Raw genomic sequence first — 25691 nt, 5'->3', positions numbered from 1 at the left:
AAACACTAGTAAAACATCTAATTATTATTATCTAAAATAAATTCAACCTAAAACCTCTTCATATCATCTCAGTCACATCAACAATAGCAAAAAGTGTGCTCTGTACAACACCAGGTTGTGTATACAAAAGGCAGGTCATTCCAGGTGAATTGCATCATTTCACAGGAGAAATTTATCTCAATTTGCACTTGACTTCCAGGAGTGGACTATTGCAAGCACAGTGCTAATGAGAAAAAGATTAGAATTCTGATTCCTGACCACCCCTGTTAGCTTCACTGAGGGAAACAGGTCTGCAAACACAAAAAGTCCAATTAGTTTCAGCAATCATTTCACAAAACATTCAATTTTATATAGGGAATGCTGAACAAAAGACAGGGGAAGTTCCCCCAACCTGCCAGCACCACTAGGGGTGGGACTCCAGAAATTATATGTTGACTCCTGGGTCAGTGACCTATCTGTAGACTCTGCCTTTGAATCCATAAGGCCTGAGAGGAAAAGACAAGGCCTGTGGGCTGTAGCTTGTTGACGTCTGTCCTAGACTATTTCTATATGGGAATGAGTCATGCTTGGAGAAAACAGTGAGCCCTTCTGCAAATGGTGTGTTACTCATGAGGGCCAGGAAAAGGGATGCAACCTTCCAAAAGTTTTTGCAACAATGTTTGCTCTATACATTTTAAAATTTTATACCAATGAAATCACATCACATACAGTTTTTAGTTGGCCCTGTCTTTTCCCCTCATACAATGTAGACATTCAAAATGAAAGTCTATGAATAGATCACTGATCCATCATGAATAGAACATACCCTTTTTGCTTTTGCACCACATGGTAGGTCTATGTATTTGGGACAAAAACTGGCTCACAAAGTGGAAAATGTTTACTCTCAGGCTTGTAACAGAAAAAGTTTGCTGACTCCTGGTCTAGGACATAAAGCATCATCAGAACAGAGAGTAGACACCTTGTTTCCTAACTGATGATTTGATTATCAAAAATAATTACACCCTTTTTTTCAAGTGGTCACTCTAGTTAGCAGAGTCTCCTCAGACCCAGGGTTCAAAACAGAAAATGGGTAGTAAAGAAAGAAAGGCTTTAATAGACATTAAAATTTCAACCTACATATTTAAACGCTATAGATCTTCAGACTACTGATGCTTAGAACCACTAAGAGTCATCTCTGTGACAATGGTACATGAAGGTTGGACTAATATAAAACTGACTATAGGGTAGAAATACTTGTGTGCTAATGCACTAAGAATTCTCAGAAAACCTATAAAAATCAGATGTTATATAAAATAAGTAATATCTAAAAATACCCCCATCAATTCCTAAGATGCACTCATAACCAAAATCTTTAAACTAATTGAATTTTTGCAGTGTGTCTAATGGAAGGAAAAGAAACTACCCTCCCCAGCAAGAACTGCATGAATGTGCATTCCTGTATTTTTTTTAAATGTTTTTCTTTAAAATGCCACTTTAAATTTCTCCTTTTTAATCAAGAAACCCTACTTTGTCTAAATGTAACTTTAAATGATTCTATTTTATTCTATTCAGAATATTTCAATGAAAAATGAAAGTACAAAGTGACTTTATAAATCAGCATAAGCTTTCAGACTGAAATAATAATCAGCATGAGGAAAGATAAGATATTCAGAAGGATTCAGAAAAATCTTGAGTTCTGCAACTGAGCCTCAGACAGTAGCATTGGTAGGTCCAATTTCCCTCTGGGTGAGAACACATTCAAGGAATAAAACTGCTATAACCAAAGAACGGACTACTCTGCAGTTGGAACAATAGATGGTAGAGACAGCATCACTTTTTTTGAGCATATGGGTACCACAAGTGCCACAGACAACTGTACAGTCTGAGAGTGTCTTTGTGGGAGTCTCTTCTTAGGAAAACGTCACATTCTCAAGTAGATAAAGAGTAGTTCATTGAAAAAACTGAAGGGACAACTAGAAAAAGAATTCTAGGGTTCTAACTGCTCCATCCCCATTCTAACCAGATGTTATTTTCCAGACCTGTAGGTCAAGATTGGCCCATGTATTGAGACTCATTTCTACTTTGGGCTGCAATAATGTTTGAAATCTTTGACTTCAAAAGCTTTGCAAACTATCAAATTTCCCTCTTGCCTCTGGAACCCATAACTATTTTTCAAAACATACTGCTTGTATTCTGGTTCTTGATATCCTGATTTCTGGCCTAGATCCTTGATATCCATCTGACTTCCTAAGCTTCTATATCTGGACTGGATCCATAAGAATCTCTTGACCCTGCCTTTTTGGACCACATAGAATCCTGACAACGTTTGGTTAAGTCATCATCATCACTGTGCATTCCCACACCACCATGAGCCCTGACCTCAAATTCCCATCTCTCCCAAAGCCAACAGCTTTTGGCCAAGACTTAATCTTCTCTTATGTCCACCTGCTTTTCTGAGTTTTCACCTTTAATCATGTTGGCTTATGCAAGCCCTGGTTTCTGATTACAACCTGGCTCACATGTGATAAAACCATAGTTGTTCCATTCAATATCCGACTGCTGGACTTCCAAATACACCACTAACATGTGGAAACTATCTGTTGAGTACTAATACGGGTACTCTGTGTGTATGTGTGTATAATATGCACAAAAATCCAGTAATTTACATTTCATGTTTTCCATTTTACAGGCAGCAAACAAGAAGCCTTAAGGTACAGCAATTTTCCCTAAGCCACACCACTAAGAAAAGGTAGAATAAAGTGGCAAATCTATTTCTAACTGGCAATGAAATCATTCTCTGTTTTAGGGAGACTGTTACATGAGTGTCCCTCAATGAATGCTACCTCGTATTATTTTCACCCTTATATGGTCTCTCCTATGCTGCTTCTGGCTTAGTTACATGACTTGCTTTGACAAAAGGACATTGGCAAATATCATATAAGCAATGGTTTGATAAGAACTTGCACACTGGGCAGGTCTTATGCATTTAAAACACCTGCTCTTGGAACCAGCCATCATATAAAAAGTCTGACCCATCTGAGTCTGTCATGCTGTAAGGAAGCCCAAGATTATTAACATGTAGGAGCTATGTAGATGAGCTTAGAGGTGCCAGGTACGTGACTGAAACTTTCTTGGACCATCCAGCCTAGACCACTTACCTATAAAACGCAGACAGTTGAGGGGCCTAATCAAGAGCACCCAGGGCAGAAGACTTTCTTAGGCAAGCCCTGCCCACGGGAAGTAACAGACTGTTGTTTCAAGCCACAAAGTCCAACCCGGGACTTGCTGAGTTAGAAAATAAAATTGTCTCACAGTCAGCCCCTCCAGGTAGCCAAAGGTTCTCAGAGTAAGAAATAGCCTCTGATCAAATTCAGAGAGCTACTAGCCCATCCAGAGACCTGCTAGTAAAACGTGGTCTCAGAATAAATAGCAAATCAAGAATGTGGTAGTAAGATCTCTTGTAAAATCTCTGTAAGGTACACTTAGCCGGAAGACAAGAAGTTCTAAAAGTCTTAAGGATGTTGCTCCGTAGCATTCTGACTCTCAGCCTCAAGTAGAAAAATGTCTATCCTAAAGAGATTTGTGAGAATAGCTTTTACTTAATGAAATTAAATATAATTAGACTACGAAGTTTTAAAAGGAAGTGTGACATTTTGGACAAAATGAAAAGAGGCCTACAAACTTTAACTGGCATAAAAAAGACTGAGAAAGCTGCTCAGCAGAAAACACGGACCATTGTTTCACAGAAAAGGAGCATGATTTAGAGGACAGAATCAAGAGCTACTGAAAAAAAACGGAACAGAAAATCACATCCAGAGAACTGGACTCTTTTCAAGAAACATTTCTTGTCTCTAGATTTAAGAGAATTATGACATGTTCTTGGTAGGATTTCAGAAATGCGAGGAGACAGTGATTGCTCTGACTTCCCATTTCCCTTCTTCTGATTGGCTAAGTCTCTTGTCAGAGATAAAATAATCCTTCCTCATCATTGTGTGTTGGGGGTGTGGATGCACAGAGATTATACTAATCTCTTGAGAGATCAAGTCTCTGGGTCAAGAGAAGCTTTACCTGAAGAGCCTCAGTTTCAGATGTACCTGATTTAGACAGTAAGATCCTGGACCTAGAACCTGAGAATTAATTCTGTGATGTGGTGAAACTTTTCAGAGAAGGGAAGGGAAATGCTGTGGCCAGAGGGAAGACTGTGATGCTGGTCACCAACCATTTCTCTCCTCCCTGCCCACATATGCTGCTCCTCACACACCAAGTGGTTCTATTTTTCTTCTGCTCAACCAGGAGCTAGACTTGCTCTGACCAATAAAATGCAACAGAAATGATGTCCTGGGATTTTTGAGCTCAAGTCTGACAGATTTTACTTTCTCTGGGAAGCCAGCTGTCATCTTGTAAGGAAGCTCGGGCTAGACTACTAAATGATGAGAAACCACATGGAGAGTTCAGTGATGGAATTTATATGTCAAGTTGGCTAGGCCACAGTACCCAGGTATTTGGTCAAACACATCGGATGTTGAAGGTATTTTCTAGATGAGATTAACATTTTAATCAGTTGACAATGAGTGAAACAGATTACCCTCTATAATTGGGTGGGACTCATCCAATCAGTTGAAGACTTAAAGAAAAAGACCAAAGTCCCCAGGAAAGAGGGAATTCTTCCAGCAGGCTGCCTTCAGATCTGAGCTGCAATATCAACTCCTCTCTGGGTCTCCAGTCTGCCAGTTCACCCTGCAGATTCTGGATTGCCATCTTCAACAATCACTTGTGTCAATTCTCTAAAATCAATGTGTGTGTGTGTGTGTGTGTGTGTGTGTGTGTACATATCCTATCAGTCCGTCTCTCTGGAGAGCCCTGACTACTACAGAGAGAGAAAGAGAGGCCACACAGAGAAGCCATGAGCAGCACATATGTGAGTGAAGTCTTCTTAGACTTTTCAGCCCAGCCCAGAAGTCATCAGGTGCAGCCAAGTTGATACCACATGAAATAGAAGAATCACTCAACCAATCCCTGCCCAAATATCTGACCCAGTAAATTGTGAGGACAAAGTAAATGATCACTTTAAGCCACTAAGTTTAGGGTTCACTACACAGCATTAAGTAAGTAAAATAACTTTTCTTCTAACCACTCTCTCTCCCAATTTAGAAATGAGCTTAATCTTTCTCAGAGATTTAGCTCTGAGGGCAGTTTGAGGTCAGCCTGTAACTGGGAATTAGCCAGCCTCCACCCATTTTCATTCAAACCAATTATTTGGGATCACATTTCCCTGTACATAATGACCTTAGGGGGATTTTTAATAGATAGACCAGCTATTTGGTCATCTTATAGCTTCAGCCTTCACTTAAAAGTCTATTTATCAAAATAAGAAAGAGGGCTAAGCCCAAACAAAGACATTCTAAGGGGAAAAGGAAGCTCAGCCCTCTTACACAAAACCCTATTGAGCCCTAGAGTCTTTAAGTCACAATAAATTAGGAATGGAGTCATTGGAATGCAAGAAGCACTCCTGCGGTTGTCACTGAGTCACTGGGTGACACGCAACAAGAACAACTGAACAGAGTTTTACAGCCCAAGAGAACAGTATTAGTGAATGGGCACAGCTACAGAAGCCTCTGAGAATCCAAGAATAATGAGGTCAGTTAAATTCTGCCTATCTCTGTTCTAGGAAAATGTCACACTATAGCTACCTTGAGACCTAGGCTCAGGGCACAGGCAGTGCTATAGTATGTGGCAAACAAGGGTGGATGCAGAGGGCTGTGCAAAGCCACTCAGGATAATAATCCACTGGGGTTTTGAGGTTGTGATCCATCCGCCAATGCAGAAAAATAACACATTTGTGAGTACGTTTATTTATTTGAAGAATGCAAATTTTATATTCTCATTAGCATACTACATGAGAGGCTGGAGTTAAATTTCAAGTCAATTTTCTGGGGCCCTGTGATAGGTACAAGAGTACTAATACACCAAGCATCCTGGTTATTAACCCTTTTGTAAGTCTAGACATTGCTCCTCCCTGCTTACTCCTCACCCCTCTACACACAAAAAACGATTAAGGCATAGACTGTCTTTAATGTGCTCTGATGGTGGACTATTTCAAGTTCACTGTCAAGAAGCACATACCAGTGATGAATATTGAATATTTTTTGTATAATTAATAGGACCAAACATCTCTTTCCTTCTGGAGCTGTATGGTGGCTACTGTCTTCCCACTGTGGTTTTGTCAAAGATTCCAGTTTAGAAGCCTGGATAGAATAGCTTGAAAAGTCATCATGGGAGTGGTTCTGGCAGCTTTGTTCTCCCTAAAAAGAGCTCCTTTTCCAAAACTGCCTTAACTTTGAAGCTGGAATGAAAAAATTCTTCAGAGGGACTCCTCTGTCATCCCTCCCCTCCCTTAGTTTCCCTCTAATCCTTTGAATAACAATAAAGTCACTGTATGTACTGAGCCTCTGTAACACGAGAAATATTGTAAGTAGGAGAGATGGGAAATTAATTGACCATATGAAGAGGGCCTAGATGCAAGAATTTTATAATATTTTAAATAAGGTCTTAAAATGACTTTTTTAATCGTAATACACTAAAAAAATGTGCAAACCAGTTATGGCAGCAAGTTTCTGCCATACTTATCTCTTTCGATTAAATACAGGGACAGTAACTGAAGCTCTCAGAGCATCCCAGCTCTAAGATCTCACAGTTCCCCGTCGTACCCCAACATCTCCCTTCTCCTCTGCTATGGCTGCAAAGCTAACAGCATCCACCACAAATGTTTTCCTTTGCCTGTGTGGGCCCCTCACTGCTATTTGGTCATTATTTCTGCCTCAGTTGACTCCCTATAACATACTCCACAGTGATGATACCAAGTCATTTATTCTCCCTAAGCTCCTCTTTTGTTTCTCTGGTCCTCTAACTAGTAAGATATTTCCTTCTGTACCAAATAGAAACCCTTCAATCATCATGTGTTCTCCCTCTTCTCTATTTTCAAGATTGTGAAGTCCTCCCGCACCCTCATCTCATTCCTCCTCCTCCTCCTTCTGATGCTGATTCCTCAGTGCATCTGTACTCTAATTCCGGCTCAGAGACATCAGCGCTCCATCGGGTGTCTCTTTCTCTTCAGCACAGAGAGGTAGTATGATGGAGTGGTTAACAGCAAGCTTATGGAGCTAAGCCTTCTGAGTTTATATCCTGACATCATCACCTGTGCAGTCTCTTCAAAATATGAATAATCACAGAAGTAATTCTCTCATAGGTATGTTATAAAGGTTAAATTACTTAAAACATTTAGAATGCTCTCAGGTACACAGTAAGCACTCAAATATGGTTAGCTAATACTACTTTCAATCTTCCTTAAATTCTTTCTCTGCCTCAACTCTTAATTTTTCCAAGTTCTTAAGCATCAATGCTTTTTACCTTCATTACTTCAATGCCAATCTTCTTTTGAAAGTGTCGGAGCCAGCCGACAATCGATCAGGTCCAGAAATCTGTGCTGCAGGACTGAGAAAAGGAAAGACGTAACAAAGAGACAGCAAGACAAGAAAAGTTGGGGTTGAGAGGGTCTCACTCTAGCCCGCAAGATGCTAGGTCAAGAGTGAACGACGAGTTTATTTCTTGCAGTCAATTTATATGATTTTAACCGATTAGCTCATACATTCCTGCCTGGAGGCAAAGGTATTGTTTTAAGGCGTGTACTAAAACCATTAACTTGTATATTGTTACAGACATCATTATTGTTTACAGTTCTTGTAAAACTAAGATTAAGAGTTCCTGGAACCAAGATGATAAGCTAAGACATTGTTCCTCTAGGCTAACATCGTGACTCGTGTATATTTAGCTCAGGTGATTGTTCTCTAAATAGATTACTGATTTGTGTGCCAACTGTATCTCTCCCTCTGAAGGTCCTTTGTGACTTAGTAGCTCAAGGGTATTTCCTCAGGCATAGGCGCACCTGGTGCATTCTTTAGTAAAAGGTGTGGCGGGACAGAGATTGTTCTGACTCAATTGACCTTTGAGCCGGGCGCCCCGCACTGTGGGAGTTTAGGCCCAACCTTTGTGCTCGGCAGCTTCAATCTCAGAGCCTGGCGCCCTGCACTTTGGGGTTTTACGCCCAAGTTTTGTGCTCGGCAGCCCTCCGTCACGAGCGGCTCCCCGCAACTCCCCCTTTTACTTTTATTAAACAAAGGCCTAGGTGCTATATGGCTGAGGACGATGAATACGAGTAAACGCAAGCAAACGTTGCGTCAAACATTCAGATAAGCAAGAGAGTATACAAAGGGCCATGCAAATCAGGATCAAAATTATTATGACAATCACCAGAGCATGTTTCCACCAGTCACTCTTAAACCAATCAAACCATTGTGCTGGTAAGAAAGGCGTTGGAGAATCCATATTCTTCCTGAGAAATATTAGCAGACAAATCAGGAATAAACACACAACATTCTACCTTGATAATAGCGCAAGTTCCTCCTTGCGCAGCAGTGAGAATGTCAAGAGCCATTCTATTCTGCAGTACAGCTTTCCTCATAAGTTTTTGTTCATCATTAATTTCTTCCACAGCATGTTTTACATCAATCAAAGCTTTCTGAGTAAAGTTAGTCAAAGCATTAACTTTTGTCATAATATCCACAGTTCCTAAGGAAGGGACAAAAATAGCAGCTAGATAGTCATACCATTTAAATGCTGATCGAGTCCATCGAGCATGTAAATTGAGCATATTAGCAGGAACCCCCTGTACAGATTTTACAATTCTACCAGGTACTATAACAAATCCCAACGTACAACGTCCTACCCAACCACAAGGTAACCAGGGCCAAATATTAATTCCACAAAGCCATTTTGTCCCATTAGGTGCAACCCAACGATAGCCTGGATTATTCCAGTCCAAGCCAGGCCATTCAAAAGGTTTTTTACAAACAAAAGTCACATCAATAGTCCATTTGCAAAATCTCTGGGATATATACCCCAGATATTTCCAGTCCTTTTTAGTCAAAGACATGTGATTGTAACCACATGGTTGTTCTTGTTGTTCCCAGCAGATGTCCGCTGGGCCTGTCAATTGTCCAGATTCCGGTGTAACCCACATGTGTTGGTCCCATATTTGGTAAAATTGTCCTGTAAGCCGTTCAGTAATATCTGAATCTGGCTGTCTTGCTTGAGGTGGCACCTTTTGATATAAGTCTATTGCTTCTTTTTGACTAAAAACATCTTTGACACAGGTGGATTCTTAGTCGTCCTCACTATCTGTTCCGCTTGTTGAATGAACTGCTGGACTTGGGTTTTTGTTGGCATATGTTGAAGTTGCAGTCGCTGGAGTTTGGTCAGCATTGCTTTTTTCCGTCTGGCGTACCAGCCTTTCCGGTAGCCAGCGCGGCGTGTCGGCATCCTTTGGAAAAACACAAACATGGCCTCTTCCCCACATTAAAACTGGATCGGGGCCGGCCCATTGATTAGTAAGTGGATCCTTCCATCTCACCAAAGGGTGGTGAGAGGGTTTTTGGTTCCAAAAGCGTTGAGCAGCTGAATTGCCTTTAATATCATAAGTCAAAAAATTTAAAATAAAAAGAGCATGATGTAAATAGTTTTGTGGAGTAAGGGGATATAGTTCCCCCTTTTTTAACTTTAGAATTTGGTTTTTAAGAGTTTGATGACAGCGCTCCACAATACCTTGCCCTTGAGGGTTATAGGCAATTCCAGTCTTATGCTCTATTTTTAAGGTTTGGCAGAAGCGTTGAAACATTCGGCTAGTATAGCCAGGGCCGTTGTCAGTTTTCAGCACACGAGGTTGGCCCATGACAGCAAAACATTTCAAAAGATGATTAATACAATGTTTGCTTGCTTCTCCAGTTTGTAATGTAGCATGGATAAAACCTGAATAAGTGTCAATGCTGACATGGACAAATGGAGTGTTACGAAATTCTTTAATATGAGTAACATCCATTTGCCAGAGATGATTAGGTAAAAGTCCCCGAGGATTTACTCCATAGTGAGGGACAGAAATTGTAGTAGGACAGGCAGAACAGGTTTTTACAATTTGACGAGCAGCTTCGCGAGGAATTTTAAATTGCAGCCGCAAGCTATGACTATTTTGATGGTGAAGCGCATGAGATCGTTTTGCCGCCTCAAGGGCTGGAAAAAGTTGAGTAGCTCGGTCAACATTAGCATTGCCTTCAGAAAGAGGGCCAGGTAAATTAGTGTGTGCCCGTAGGTGACCAAAATAGCAAGGATGACGACGACTGCGGATAAGAAGCTGCACATCAAAAAACAAACGATTGACATAGGAATTAACAGTGCCAATAAAGGGAACAGTTTCTAAAATTTGTAAGGCACGAATAATATATTGGCTATCAGAAAAAAGATTACAGGGCATATGCTGTACTGCTATTAAAGCAGCTTGAACTGCAAGTAATTCTACAATTTGGGCAGAAGTTTGTGACGTCTGCCAAGATACTGTTTTATCTTTAATAATATAGGCAGCCATACCATTAGATGATCCATCAGTAAATACGGTAATAGCTGAAGAAAGAGGAGAGTGAACAGTATTCTTTGGGAAGAGAAATGGATGCAACTTTGCAAATTGAACCAATTTATCAGCTGGATAATGGGTAGTAATGCGCCCTGTAAAATGAGCTAGAGCAAGAGCCCAAGAATCATTAAATTGTTGCAAATGAGCTTGTTGCTCTCCGGTGTATGGGACTGTAATATAATGTGGATCTCTTCCCAAATATAAGGTTGAGGCAGAGCGTCCTTCAGCAATTAAGGAGCAAACTAAATCAGGATAAGCAGCTAAAGCTTTTGAAGGGGACACATGCATATGTATCCAATACATAGGACTATGCTGATAAAGCACTCCAGTTGGCATATGAGGAGTGGGTAGAATAAGTAAACCCCATTCTTGATTATAGTCACAGTAAGTACATTGCTGATTTTCAATGGCTTGTTCTACTTCTCGTAAAGCCAAAGAAGCTTCAGCGGTTAGTTTTCTAGGAGAACGAGGATTAGTATCTCCTTTAAGAATGTCAAACAAAGGCTTTAAAGTTCCAGTTGAAAGTTTTAAATAGGGACGAATCCAATTAATATCGCCCAAAAACTTCTGAAAATCATTTAAAGTTAAGAGGGAATCCGTACGTAGCTGAATCTTTTGTGTTTGAAAAGTAAAATTATGTAAACGGAATCCCAAATATGCATATGGACAAAATCGCTGAACCTTTTCATCAGCAATCTGAAGGCCAAAAGTTTTTAAAGAAATCAACATTTGATCAAATACAGTTAATAAATAACCTTCTTGAGAGTGAGCAATTAAAATATCATCCATATAATGAATCAAATAAACGTCTGGGTATTTCAGACGAATAGGCTGTAACGCTCTAGCAACAAACTTTTGACATAAGGTGGGGCTGTTTGCCATACCCTGAGGCAAAACCAGCCAGTGATAACGTTGCATAGGTTCCTTGAAATTTGTAGAAGGAACACTAAATGCAAATCTCTTGCAATCATCAGGATATAGAGGAATAGTATAAAAACAATCTTTTAAATCAATAATAATCTTATAAGTTCCTTCAGGAATCGCCATAGGAGTAGGCAAACCAGGTTGTAAAGAACCCATCAATTCCAAAGTTTCGTTTACTTTACGTAAATCTTGCAACAATCTCCATTTACCAGATTTCTTTTTTATAATAAATATAGGAGAATTCCAAGGCGAATTAGAAGGAGCAATATGTCCGCTGTCCAATTGTTCCTGCACCAATTGTTTCGCAGCGGCAATTTTCTCTTGAGAAAGGGGCCATTGAGGAACCCACACAGGCTGATCGGATTTCCATACGATAGGGTCTGCATGAGCTGCAGGATGATCAAAGGCCCCCATTAAAAATGCCCTAAGCCTTTTCTATCTCTCTTTCCTTTAACCTGCAAAGGTTGAGTAATTCCCTGTTTGTGTTTTCCTAGGCCTTGATTTGGGTATAGTCCTTGTGACAGCAATTGGTGAGAAATCGTAGGATTAGGACTATACAAAAATACTCCCATGTTTGACATAATATCTCTTCCCCATAAATTAACAGGCAAATTTGGAAGGATATATGGTTGAAATATCCCAGAATGTCCTTCCTCATCTTTCCAGGAAAGAAAAGCGGAACTTTGTTCTGGATTATGAGACTGGCCAATTCCTTGTAACATAGAGAGAGCAATTTGCCTTGGCCAGTGTTCAGGCCAGTGGGAAGCAGCAATTACAGAAATATCTGCTCCAGTATCTAGAATGCCTTTAAATTTTTTGCCTTGAATCTCTAAAGTTAACTCAGGTCTCTGATCGCTTATCTGTTGAACCCAATAAGCATCAGAGGAACCAAAACCTGCAGTACCTCTTTTAAAATTAGACTTGTTCTTTCCAACAGTAAGAGTAGGTAACAAGATTAATTGAGCAATACGTTGGCCTGCAGGAATGGCCGTTATCGTTCGAGGAGAGTGAGCCATTACCTTGATCTCTCCTTCAAAATCAGAGTCAATCACTCCTGGAGCAACAAGTAGCCCTTTCATAGTTGTACTGCTACGCCCTAATAATAATCCTACACTACTGGGAGGCAAAGGCCCATAAATTCCAGTAGGGAGGGCTTGCATTCCCATTTCTGGGGTTAATACTGTGTAGGTGGTGGCACAGAGGTCCAATCCTGCACTCCCTGGGGTTGCTCTATAGAGGTCTGAAATACTTGGTCTGGAAGAAACGGGTTGTGGCTGACCTGAGAGGTCTCCTGAATTGCCCCGTAACATTGTTTCGGGGCCTGGGGCTGGCCCCTCACCCAGTTTCCCTGGTTCAGAAGTTGTCCATTTATATCAGTCTTAGATCTGCAATCTTTAGCCCAGTGTTTTCCTTTTTTACATTTTGGACATAAACCAGGACTGGTTACTAATATATCTTGACCAGGCGGTTGTTGCCCTCTTTTAGGACATTGATTTGCTCGATGCCCCAGTTGTCCACATGCATGACAACTACCAGGAGGGCCAGCTACCCTGGAAGTTCCTTGAAAATTTCTCTTTGGGCGGTTTTGTTGGAACAAAACCTCTTTAACTGTTTTTCCTTGTAAAGCTGCAGCTAAAGCAATTCCTTGGACATAGGATGGTCCTATGTCAGCACAGATTCGTATGAAATCAGCTAAATTACTCTTTTTTCGGTATGGTCTTAGAGCGGCCTGACAAGCAGAGTTAGCATTCTCATAAGCTAATTGCTTAGCCAAAACCAATCCTGCTTGCTCGTCTCCTATCACTTTACCAATAGTTTCCATAAGGCGAGCAACAAAGTCTTGGTATGGCTCGTCAGGTCCCTGCCGAATTTTGGACAAATCTTCAGTTTTATTCTCAGAATTGGGCAGCTTTCTCCATGCTCTTAACGCTGCTGCATTTATCTGAGGATAGGCACCAGGCAAATAACCCAATTGTGAGTGAGTGTCTTGATATTGTCCTTCTCCAGTTAATTGCTCTAATGTAACTTGGATGCCCTGTCTCTGATTAATACTAGCTGTAGCTGCACAATTTTCATAGAATTCTGATTTCCAAAGTAGATAATTTCCACCAGATAGGCAGGCACGTGCCACTTGCTTCCAATCATTTGGAGGTAAATATTGATTTCCTAAACTTTCAACAATGGCTTGTGTAAAAGGCGCAGTAGGTCCATATTGAGCACAAGCCATTTTTAATTCTTTTAATTGTTTAAAAGGAATAGTTTCATAGTATCTCTGCTGTTGGGCATCCTCAAGGACTGGATATACTAAAGAAAAACCAGGAATGTGTTCTCCTTCTTTACTAGCTTGTTGCAAAGCCTTTTGTAAAGGACTTAAAACAACAAATTTTGATGCCTTCTCCTCCTGTGGAGAATAACTAGGAGGAGGAGACGAAATTATTGGCGGCTTTTTCTGCTCCTTCTTAGAAAGATTCTGTTGAACACATTCCGTAATAATATCTTTAAATTTAGACATGTCAAAAGTTTTATTTTCCTCAAAAAAGATGCCCCAAGGATCTTCATCCTTGTGGTAACGGGCAGCTTGATCCTCTAACTCCTCTTGATCAGCTGGATCTAGTTCTGAATCAAAAGGACCATCGGTTGCATTTACTGCAGGAGGAGCATAAGGAATTTCTTTAACATCTGGATAAGTAGGAGCAGAGGGCTCAATATTTTCTATTTTCACAGTATCAAATTTCTCTCCCTCAGTGGCTGGGTCGAGGCAATCTCTAATTAGTAGCCATAAAGGAAGTATAGTAGCTGGCATTTTATTTGGACCATTGGCAGTATAATAGTCTCTTAGGCGAACTCCAACAACCTTCCAAGTTTCTAAATTAACAGTACCCTGCTCTGGAAGCCAAGGACAGATTTCTTTTACAAAAACAAGAAATTGTTCTAAACATTGTTTCGAGACCTGAATTCCCCTTTCCTTTAACATCACTCTAAGTATCTGTACAAATAAACCTTTACTATTATTTTGTCCCATACTCTCAAATACACTCCCCGCGGAAACTTACTTTCACTTTAAATCCGAGAGCTCTCCGTTCTCTTCCGCGGCGGTCGCTGCAGCAAACTCCTTCCAGATTTCAGGTCCCTGTTCGGGCGCCACTTGTCGGAGCCAGCCGACAATCGATCAGGTCCAGAAATCTGTGCTGCAGGACTGAGAAAAGGAAAGACGTAACAAAGAGACAGCAAGACAAGAAAAGTTGGGGTTGAGAGGGTCTCACTCTAGCCCGCAAGATGCTAGGTCAAGAGTGAACGACGAGTTTATTTCTTGCAGTCAATTTATATGATTTTAACCGATTAGCTCATACATTCCTGCCTGGAGGCAAAGGTATTGTTTTAAGGCGTGTACTAAAACCATTAACTTGTATATTGTTACAGACATCATTATTGTTTACAGTTCTTGTAAAACTAAGATTAAGAGTTCCTGGAACCAAGATGATAAGCTAAGACATTGTTCCTCTAGGCTAACATCGTGACTCGTGTATATTTAGCTCAGGTGATTGTTCTCTAAATAGATTACTGATTTGTGTGCCAACTGTATCTCTCCCTCTGAAGGTCCTTTGTGACTTAGTAGCTCAAGGGTATTTCCTCAGGCATAGGCGCACCTGGTGCATTCTTTAGTAAAAGGTGTGGCGGGACAGAGATTGTTCTGACTCAATTGACCTTTGAGCCGGGCGCCCCGCACTGTGGGAGTTTAGGCCCAACCTTTGTGCTCGGCAGCTTCAATCTCAGAGCCTGGCGCCCTGCACTTTGGGGTTTTACGCCCAAGTTTTGTGCTCGGCAGCCCTCCGTCACGAGCGGCTCCCCGCATGAAAGAGTGGTTTATATTTACTGTTCAACTTGCTCATAGCTTCCTGACTCATTAACTCCTAGTAATTTCAGCTGCAGCCCCCACATCAATAATTTCCTAGACTTCAGCTCATATGGCCTGTTTCTGTTCTTATCTTTCTTCATTTCTCCACCCACCACTGCTTTCATTTTAAACACTTCTTCCTGCTCCATGCTGTATCACTCTGGATGCTCCTGAATTTCCTGTTACCTCCCAGATTTCTTCCTCTGATTCTCGGGTCCTTTCCATCCCCCCATTCCGTAGTCAATGTGTTTCCTGAGATTCGGCTTTCCTCTCTCTGCATCTCATGCTGGGATGCGTTACAAGGCTGTGCAGTGTGCAAAAGCACATCTACAGCCTCGAGAAGAACAAGGTATGTTTGAACATTAGTTACTGTATTGGTATATTTCGCTAAAGCACCCTTAGATACACAAGCAGAATTCTAATATTCCAGGTCAGCAAATTTTATTTTTTAACCCCATAAATAGTACATACTCATATGCAATGAATGACTGGAAAATGTGGTACTTTAAAGATGTTGGAGAACCAAGTGCCACTCTCACTATAGCTGGATCAGTGAACTGATGCATTATGATGCACTCACAGATGGCACACACAGCCCACTGAGCACAGGACGATGAGTGCTTCTCTAGAAGAGTGGGTCACTTTTTTTGGAAAAAACAAGTTTTTTTAAAAAAACAAACTATTGTGTTTTCTTAATTTTATTTTAGATTGAACACACACACACACACACACACACGACCTTGGGCTCCCAGAGGTTGGTTAAGCTTCCTGCCACAATTGGACTTGGACAAATGCACTATTCACAAACATGAAACTATGTTGTGTTACATTTCAGAAGTTAGTCTGAAAACAGTGACAGGTCTAGAGATGCAGACTTTAGAAAACTCAGTGTCACTATTTATTGTTTCAAAAATATATTCATTTTAAATTAATTGGAAATAATAAGAGGTGGTCGAAAAAAGCGTGTAAATGGTGAAAAACACAAAAGATAAGGGAAATGTAGAACAATCTTGAAGCAGAGGGTGCATCATAGCGAATCTGATGGCTCAAAATAACAGAGCACAGTCCCCAGCCACAACTAGAGAACTCGAAGTGAGCACTGCAGTTGGCCACAAATTTGTAAAGCACGTTTTGATGCTCATTTAAAAAAAAAAAGTTTTCAGTCACTCTGGAGATGCAAATGAGCCTGTCTTGATGGCTACTGAATGGAAAAATTCTGAGAAATAGCTCCATGAAAACATCTCATTGAACACATAATATTAAACCAATTTTGAAAACAGTTTGAAAGTTAAAAAGCTAAGAAGGGAAATCTTGGCTGGGAGCAATGCTTCAAAAGCACAATCAAACAGGCAAGAGAAAAAAATGGCTTGACGCATCATCAAGGTTAGTTTCAGAATCCCTGTGGGAGGTGGAACTCCCGAGACAAGGGCATTTTGGTGGAGCATGCCGTGACAGGGTCGGTTGAATCTGTTTCGATTCAAAAAGAGGCAGTAGAGATGACAAAGTGTATTTTTGCAAGGCAAGCCATTACTGAATAATCAAGAATCTGAAGATAAACTGGATTTTTACCTACTATTAGGATGAAAGCACAAACATGAATGATATAACTACTTTCTTAGTCATCTGTGCTTGTAGTCTGTCGAGGCACATTATGTGCCAAAATACTTGAAGGTAGAACTGACAAATAAATTTTCAACAAGATACAAGCATGTTAGTAAGCAGGATGTTGACTTGGAAAAAATGTTGGGCTCAGATCTGCATTGAGTAAGCCTTTGGAAGCACTAATATGCGTCAAAGACATTATGTCCTTGACTATGCCAGCAACCAATGATTTTATTCTTTCCTCCAAAATATTTCAAGCTCCTACTGTGCCAACCACTATGCTAGACCATGGGGATTCGACTCTGAATAAAACAGACATCATCTCATCCTTATAATATTTGCATTTACCAAGAGATGGATTCAAATGTTTTTTTTTTCCCTTGATTTTTCTCAGGCTGTTCAACAACTTAGTAATAACTGGATAATTTTGCAAAATACAGTATTTTGAATATTCTTCATTTCAGATAAAATTGTAATACAATGAGAAGAGACTTAGAAAGTTTATAATACTACCCAAATGCATTCTTACTCAAGCAAAAAATAGTACTCATGGTTAGAATGTTGTATTTTAGCCTTAAATTAGTTTATTTCCATGGAATAACAAAAATATCATGATAAAACAAACCAAAAACCTGAATATTATGAGTTAATTTACTGTCCACACTTCTAACAAATTGTGGGTCACATGGGATTATTTATTTTAGCAGATTTGCCCCCAACATTTGTACCTCCTTATTCAACTGTTGCAAGGTAAAATCGTGGTAACCGTTTTTATAAAGTGTGACAAATTGCAACATGGAATAGAAGTTTGAGAGTTTACATTGAGATATCATAATGGGAATAATCTGAGGCTCAGTCATTTGCGTGTGACAAAAAAATACAGCATTAGTCACAAAACAAAGATCATTCATTATTCATACTTCTTCATTGAAAATGTCCTTTCTGAATATCTTCATGGGAGTGTAAAAAAACCTAACCAGTGGATTAGAGACTCTTTGTCTCCTAATACACAAGTAGGCAAGTGAGCCAACAACTCAACAAGCAGAGTGAACTCACTGAAATTTTTGGCAAGACAGCCTGACAACATGGTATCATCTTTCCCTTCGTGATTCTGACGTGCTCCCTTATACACAGCTCATTTTTAAAAATTATTCTCTAAAAATTATTCACATGGATTTGTGAATGTTTCCTAAGAATAAGGTAATACCAAGTCAGAGAAGAAAAAGTATAGGTATGCTGAATCCAGGGTACACAATTAGCTGTCTTTAATTCAATCCAATTATACACGAACATGATAAACTCAATGACTAAAACCTAAGGACTCATCTTTTAGTCATTACTTTCCCCCCACACCGACATGACTCCATCAGCCATCCCCTTCAGCTGTTTTCTCAGTTCTTACTTCTGGCCCAAGCAACCCATTTGCCACACAGCAGGCAGAGGAATCATTTAAAAATCGAAATCTTATCACTAATCCCCTTGCTTCAAGTCCTCAATATTTGCTGGGGCATTTAAAAGAAAATTCACTTCTGGGCATGGTCTGCCAAGCCCCTCTTCATTCTTTCAATTTCATTCTGGACCAGAATTCCTTACCCTCTTTTTGTTCTCCAAAGTAGCTTCCTCACATCTGAAGCCCTTTACATGTGGGATTTTTTGGCCCAAGTGACTTGGTCCCCAGCTCTTAGTTCAACTGGATCCCTCTAGTTATTCAAAACCTTCTTAGGCCACATCCTCTCATTCCCCAACTCCCACTGACTTCATCATTATGCTTTGCTTCCATCCTAGGACTTATTTTCTGAACTATTCTGTCCATTTATTGAATCAGTTGCACGTTGTTGGTCTCCCTCTCACTGGACTGTAAGCTCCAAGATGGGCTTTGCCTGTTTGCATTATAGGCATATCCCCAGTGCCTGAAATCGTGTCTAGAGCATTCAGTAAAGGACTGTTGATTGAATCAGTGAATCTCAGTACAGCGCAATCTTGCCCATTAATAAATGAATCAGGAAGAAATTGAAGTATGACTAGATCATGGAGTAGAAGAAAGAGTCTAGACATATTCAAAAGAAAACACATGATACTAAAGATATGTTACACTTTCAGTTATGCCACCAAAGAAGCTGGGTTAAAATTGTGGTCTCCTCTGTAATTCTGGGTACATGAATGAGTTAGAAAATTTGGAAGATCTATGCTCTATATTCTATCCCTGATATTTCTTCTCCTTTCATAGCCTCAGTTGTCATTTCCTTTTTTCTTTCTTTCCCCCTTTCTCTCTTTCTTTCTTTCTTTTGTAATTTGGAATCAAACATTTATTTAATCCTTTTTTATTTTTTAAATATTTAAAATTTATTTTTTATTGAAGTATAATAAACTTACAATGTTTTGTTAGTTTAAGGTATACAGCAAAGTGATTCAATTATACCTATGTGTGTGTATGTGTATGTGTGTATATATATATGTATGTGTATATATATATATATTCCTTTTTAGATTCTTTTCCATTATAGGTTATTGCAAAATATTGAATATAGTTCCTTGTCCTATATAGTAGGTCCTTGTTGTTTACCTATTTTATATATAGTAGTGTGTATATGTTAATCCCAAACTTCTAATTTATCCCTCTGTCTACCCACCCCACCACTTTCCCTTTGGTAACCATAAGTTTATTTTCTTTGTTTGTGAGTCTGTTTGTTTTATAAATAAGTTCACTTGTATCATTTTTTAAGATTCCACATATAAGTGATATCATATGACATTTGTCTTTCTCTTTCTGACTTACTTCACCTAGTATGATCATATCTAGGTCTATCCATGTTGCTGCAAATGGCATTATTTCATTCTATTTTATAAGTAGTATTCCATTGTGTGTGTATGTGTGTATGTGTGTGTGTGTGTATATTTCACATCTTCTTTATCCATTCATCTATCGATGGACAACTATCACTCATTTCTAAGCAGAGGACCCTTAAGTCTTTTTCTCATCTCTCATGCTCTATCTGCCCAAGCACAACATCATCCTTCAAAGCCAGACCCTCTTCCTCTGCTCCTTATCTCTGTCAGGCTGGCAGCTTTTGAAGAATTCTTTTTTCTTTCCTCTGTCTTCTATGTTTCTCCCCCTCCCCTCAACAGACACTTTGGCAAAATTCTTCAAATCAGTCCTTTGTTTCTATAGCCACTACCCTGGGTCAGACATCCTTCCTTGTCTGCCTAAAATATTGTTAAACTTTTATAATTGGTCTTCCTCAGTATAATTGTTCCTTCCTTCCAATCCATCCATCCTAAATCATAGCTCTATTTTATTCCCCAACTCAGAAACTACCATGGTTGCCACTGACTGCAGATAATAATCTCAATCTCTTAGTATAAAAATGAGCACATCCCATAAAATGCCCCTGATTGATATTCCTAGTTTATAATCCTCAATCATCCCTTTCCTCCCACAATTCTTTGCATTAGGAACTCTCCATGACTCAACAATCTACAGACTCTCTCTCTATATATATGTATTTTTTACCTCTTATCTTTGCTCTCAATACTATCTCTGCCCAGCGTGCCCTTCCCATGATCTCTGCATTCTGGATACTTAACATATGTTAATTTGCTGAGTAAATAAACCTTTGTCTTTTTTTAAAGGCCAAGCTTTTGGCAACTTCTCCATGAAATCTTCCCCATTCCCTTCAGTTAGACTACCCTCTCCCTTCTCTAAGTGTCTATTGTACTTGATCTATTTTGGTATGTTAAACACACTCTGCTTCCCAGTATAACTGACTGGGTACATATCTGTCCTTCCCACTGAACTGAAGTTTCTTTTGTGGCTAGGACGACTGTTAATCCATTAAGAATTCTACGGCACCAATTAGGTAAACTGAAGGCTATTGTTGAAGTTGGATGAGGGAGGGTACAGTGTTTGTGGCAGTGGTAGTAACAGTGAGGATACGGTGGATGAGGTGAGTTCTCTATGTGTCAGAGGGGGATGGAAGTCCCAGCGTTATCCTCAGCGATGTGGAAATTTCTCATACTATGAATTATAGTCTCCACTTTTTGGCTACCTAAAATCCTTAGTCAATCCAGGTATATGCACCAAGGAGCTCTTAGACCCATAAATGGAGGTTATATAATCGTTCCAACCATCACCCATTATTGTCTACAGTGCTTGGTTGAAGCACTGGGTAGGAGTCAAGGGCAACTGATCTAATGAAATCCCCTATTCTAAAGCCCTAATTGCACAAACTTTCCCTCAATAACCATGACCAAAACTGTGTTAAAAACTAGGTTAATAACCAGGATCAATGGAGCTAAAAGCAGTAAATCAGATACTTCTAACAAAACAGTCATTCCTATATTCAGGTGAAAAATATATAGTCAAGCTTTGAAATCAGTATAAACCAAACCTTAAATAGCTATATAATTTTTAAATGAATACACTCCACATATCTTATACACAGATAATATGGCATCTTAAAATTCAATGCTTTGTTGAAAATGGATGTAGAACATAAAAATATAGTGGACAACTCAGAACTCTTTACATTTTATTTCTGAAAAAAGAGAGTATTTCCTTATATTCAGTTATATATCGTCTTTGAAGTCTTTAGCATCTTTTTATGGCATCTTTTAAGGCATTTTAACCATCTTACATCAAATTTATATGAAGAAAGAGGTAGGGAAGGTTACCACCCATAATTAAAGAAACTGCTTTATCCCATAGATACCAGAAGATTTTTGATTTAACAAACATTAATTATGAACAAAATGTTTAAGTCTTTCATGTGGCAAATAGATCTTAAAGGAAATTAAACTTTACAGGGGCTATTTGCTTTCCTTTATTCTGCCACCACATCAGTTCCCATCACATCCTGCCATTGTAGAGTAAATCGAAACAAGAGCCAGGAAATCACAGGGGCCAAAAAATTGGTGCAAGCCTGCAGGCTGCTACAAAAATTCAAAACAGCAGCAGTCAGAAGCCCAGATTCAAGTCTGTGCTTGAATCAAAGCCAAAGTAGATTTCAGTCAGCTAACCCTGCCTCGTGGAAAAATAAAAAGTTTATGTACAGTTTCAGTCAAACTTTTTACCTGCTGCTAAGCCAGTGAGCTTTTTACTGAAATTCTACATTAAAATTGTAAGATATGTATGGTAAGAATATTTAACTACAGTCATCTCTCTTATCTGTGGTTTCACTTTCTGCAGTTTTAGTTACCTGTGGTCAACCGAGGTTCAAAAATATTAAACTGAAATTCCATAAATAAACAATTCATAAGTTTTAAATTGCATGCTATTCCGAGTAGCATGATAAAATCTGGTACTATCCCGCTCTGTCCTGTCCAGGATTTCCAACACAGACATCGGACATCGTCTGTTCTTGACATTCAGCCATCAACAGCATCATAGCTCAATGATCCAGGATCATCCAAAGCAGATGATCCTCCTTCTGACATATCATCAGAAGGTCAGTAGTGGCCTAACAATACTTGACAATCCCTACCTCACCCGTATGTCGTCTCACCATGTAGGGGTTTTATCATTTCATATCATCACAAAAAGGGTAAGTAGAGTGTAATACAAGAGCTTGAGAGAGAGACCACACTCACATAACTCTGATTACAATATATTGCTGTAATTGTCCAATTTGTTAATTAGTTATTGTTATTAATCTTTTATTGTGCCTAATTTATAAATTAAACTTGATCAAAGGTATGTATGCATAGGAAAAAACATCGTGTTTATACGTTTAGTACCATCCACAGTTTCAAGCATCCACTTGGGGTCTTGGAAAGTACCTCTTGCAGATAAAGGGGGATTACTGTACTAAAATACCTATCCAAATTGTACCAAATCTGGATCTATAATGAGGGTAGATAAAAGCAAATAGTGTGTTAGAGAGAGAGAGAAACTATTGATCATTCACTACAGGTTAAAATAGTGAATTTAGCTCAGAAAAAATGGTCAAAACCTGATGCAATTACATATGTAGGAAATACCATACAATAGACTATCAGTGAAGTTAAAACAAATTATAAGTAAGAATAATAAAATCAGCTTTATTTACTAGCTATTATCTTGAGAAGCTATAATGAAGTATTTTATTATCAGTTGGTTAGTGAAAGACATGATAAATTATCTTTTTAATAGAGCTTTGGAAATAGAAGAATTTGGTAATTTGGGGAAATACAGTAAAATCTTATTATGGATTAAACTATATTTAAGAAAAATGATGATGCTTTTGAAGATGGTACCAGTAGAATTAATGACTTATTGGAAAGAATATAAATCTATTCCCTGTTAAACTACAGTAAGTTGACATTTATCCATTTAATTTGATCAATTGTGTATAGTCACACTGAATAATTCAGGCTTTTTACTTTCGTAAAACTTACCACACCATTTCTATTTCTCTAGCATGTATTTATCTCTAGAACTACAATACTATTTTTAACTTCCCTCTGATGACCTCAAAACACTATTTTCTGGGCCATTCTGCAACATAAAAGGGTGAGACAGTTTACAGAGATTCATTTGTTCCAAATAGGAAAGATGCTTATTCTCATGATATCTTACTTTGCTGTGATATAAAACACATTGTGGGCTTTAGAATATTAAAGACCTGTGTTCAAATCGTACTCTTTCTGGACAAATCACTAAACCTCTCTGAGCTGTTTTCTTCAACTGTACAATTGGGGATAACTTGCTGTGTAAGAGAGTTGGGAGAAGTAAATGAGATGACATAAGAGAAGCGCCTGGCATAGAGCTTGCCACAGAGTTGTCACTTAAAAAATCTGATTTAAAAAATATATGAGTTTCTCCCTTTGCTATGTTGTCATGGGTCCTTTTAAATGATGATGTAAAGCAAAAGATATTGCTTGTGAAACTTGGCTGCTGTTTAGAACACCTCAAAACGAAAAACTACATTCCTCTTTGAAATCTATACTGCACATTTTGAAGAACTGCAGGTCTTCTTTTTGCAGTCTTTATGTCTTTGCAGGTAAGTGAGCAGAAAACTTAATACGACATCTTTTTGTAATAAGCCATGGTTGTCACCACCAAAAAAAACATCTCTGTATCAAGCATCTGACTTTCCTGAAAGTGTCACTGTGATTAGAAATCATCTCCAGATTTGGCAAAAGGAATGTCTGTACCCAGGTCTGTACACAGTGTCTCTCCCCAATATACTTTTAACGGAGTTTACACCCACTGAGATCTACGTATCAGTGATAAACTGCCTCACCTTTCATCTGTGCTGTTATTTGGTAAAGCAGTCATTTTCCATGAGAGACTAGCAGCATTTCCTTTCACTGTCAGATTCTACCTTTGGTGCAAAGTGAGAACCAGAACACAAAAATCCCCAGCAATATATCTCCAATGTCCAATAACCACCTTGCTAATGATCACATTGGGTTTTGAAGAGCTTTGCGGTAAGAATTTCAAAGACATTCAAACCTCTCTTCAAAAGTCAGTGTTGATGGTTCAGCAAGAAGGTTTGGTGCCATGGTTATTCTACTATTTTCACACTCCAGGACTCAAAAACATAGTCTCAAAAAGAGTGAATAGGATGGTAAATTTGATGTTGTACATTTTTAAAATTATATTAAAAATAGAGTGAATGATACTAGGTAGCTATAAAATATCACTATTAGAAGTCAAATAATTGCCATTAGCCTTAAACATTAACCTCAGTATTAATTAATTTCGCCCACCTGCCAGGCCGATGTGCCCTTCACTCTTGGTGACACCCTGAGCGCTAAGAGATTCTGCCCACTGACATGTAGAAAACTCGTGTGGGCTTTTGGGAGGGAGGCATTTTCCACCATCTGGATGAGTCAAAGGGTCATGTCAGATCACAGTCATCAGTGCCATTTCTAGAAACAGTGTGGTGAAGGTAGACCAGAGACAGAAATTTGGCAATAGGCACGTGGAAAAAAGAAAGTTTGCTCCCAGTAATTTTTCTCCAATAAAAATATTTCTAGGGTACACTTCTTGGATGAAACAACATACATATATAGTTAGCTCAGAGTCCTTTTCATGAGCTAAAGGACTACAAGGTTTTAAAGGAGTCTTACAACTCCTTTTTCCACTGACAGATCATATCTTATAAGTTCTGGTCATCCTTCTCAGAGGATAAGTAGGAATCTTCTGGGTGGAAAAGACATGAGAAGAGCAATAGTGGGGGAGGTGGGGAGAAGTGAGTGGGAAAAGCATACACAAAAAAGCAAGAACAATGTAAGTACAGGATAGATTCAGGGGATGGTAAAAAGCTCAAGATTTTTATAAATATGTTTACAGATGGGAAATGTTTACATTGCCTCTGTAACAAATTACCACAAACTTAGTAGTTTAAAATAGCATCAATGTATTCCCCTATAGTCCTGGAGGTCAGAAGCTCAAAATTATTATTTTAGAGCTAAAATCAAGATGTTGGTAGGCTTGATTCCTTCTGAGTTGCCGGTAGGACTCCATTCTTTTCCTCCCCCAGCTCCTACAGGCTACCAGCATTCCTTGGCTTGTGGCCACATCAAACCAGTTTCTACATCTGTTGTCACGTTGCCTTCTTCCATCTCTCACCTTTTTGCCTCTCTCTTGTAAGACCTTTTATGATTATATTTAAAGCCTACCTGGATAACTAAGGATCGTCTCCTCACCTCAAGATCCTTAAATTAGTCGCATCTGCAAAGTCCCTTTGGCCATATAAAGATTCCAGGAATTAGGATGTGGATGTTTTTGGGGGCCTCATGCAGCCTACCCCGGCCAGTAACAAAAATTATGATAATATCTCTCATTACTAT

General features: G+C 39.1%; 1 protein-coding gene across 8 annotated transcripts in view; it reads right to left on the bottom strand.

The window, feature by feature from the left end:
* LOC140695678 (endogenous retrovirus group K member 7 Gag polyprotein-like) overlaps window positions 1-25691 on the bottom strand; it is a 448384-nt gene that overhangs the window by 21229 nt on the left and 401464 nt on the right. For 7 of the 8 annotated variants that reach the window (XM_072958636.1, XM_072958638.1, XM_072958640.1 and 4 more), the window contains one exon: window positions 12594-14615. In XM_072958636.1, coding sequence (XP_072814737.1) covers window positions 12594-14441 — 1848 coding nt within the window. In that variant the 5' untranslated portion in view covers window positions 14442-14615. Of the gene's footprint in view, window positions 1-12593; window positions 14616-25691 lie in introns of those variants that run through there. The other variant, XR_012071449.1, reaches the window with a different exon arrangement.

The sequence above is a fragment of the Vicugna pacos genome, chromosome 3 (genome assembly GCF_048564905.1).
Source record: "Vicugna pacos chromosome 3, VicPac4, whole genome shotgun sequence".
Lineage (NCBI taxonomy): Eukaryota > Metazoa > Chordata > Mammalia > Artiodactyla > Camelidae > Vicugna > Vicugna pacos.
Note: the sequence above shows the minus strand (reverse complement) of the source record. Positions and strands in the feature narration are given on the sequence as shown.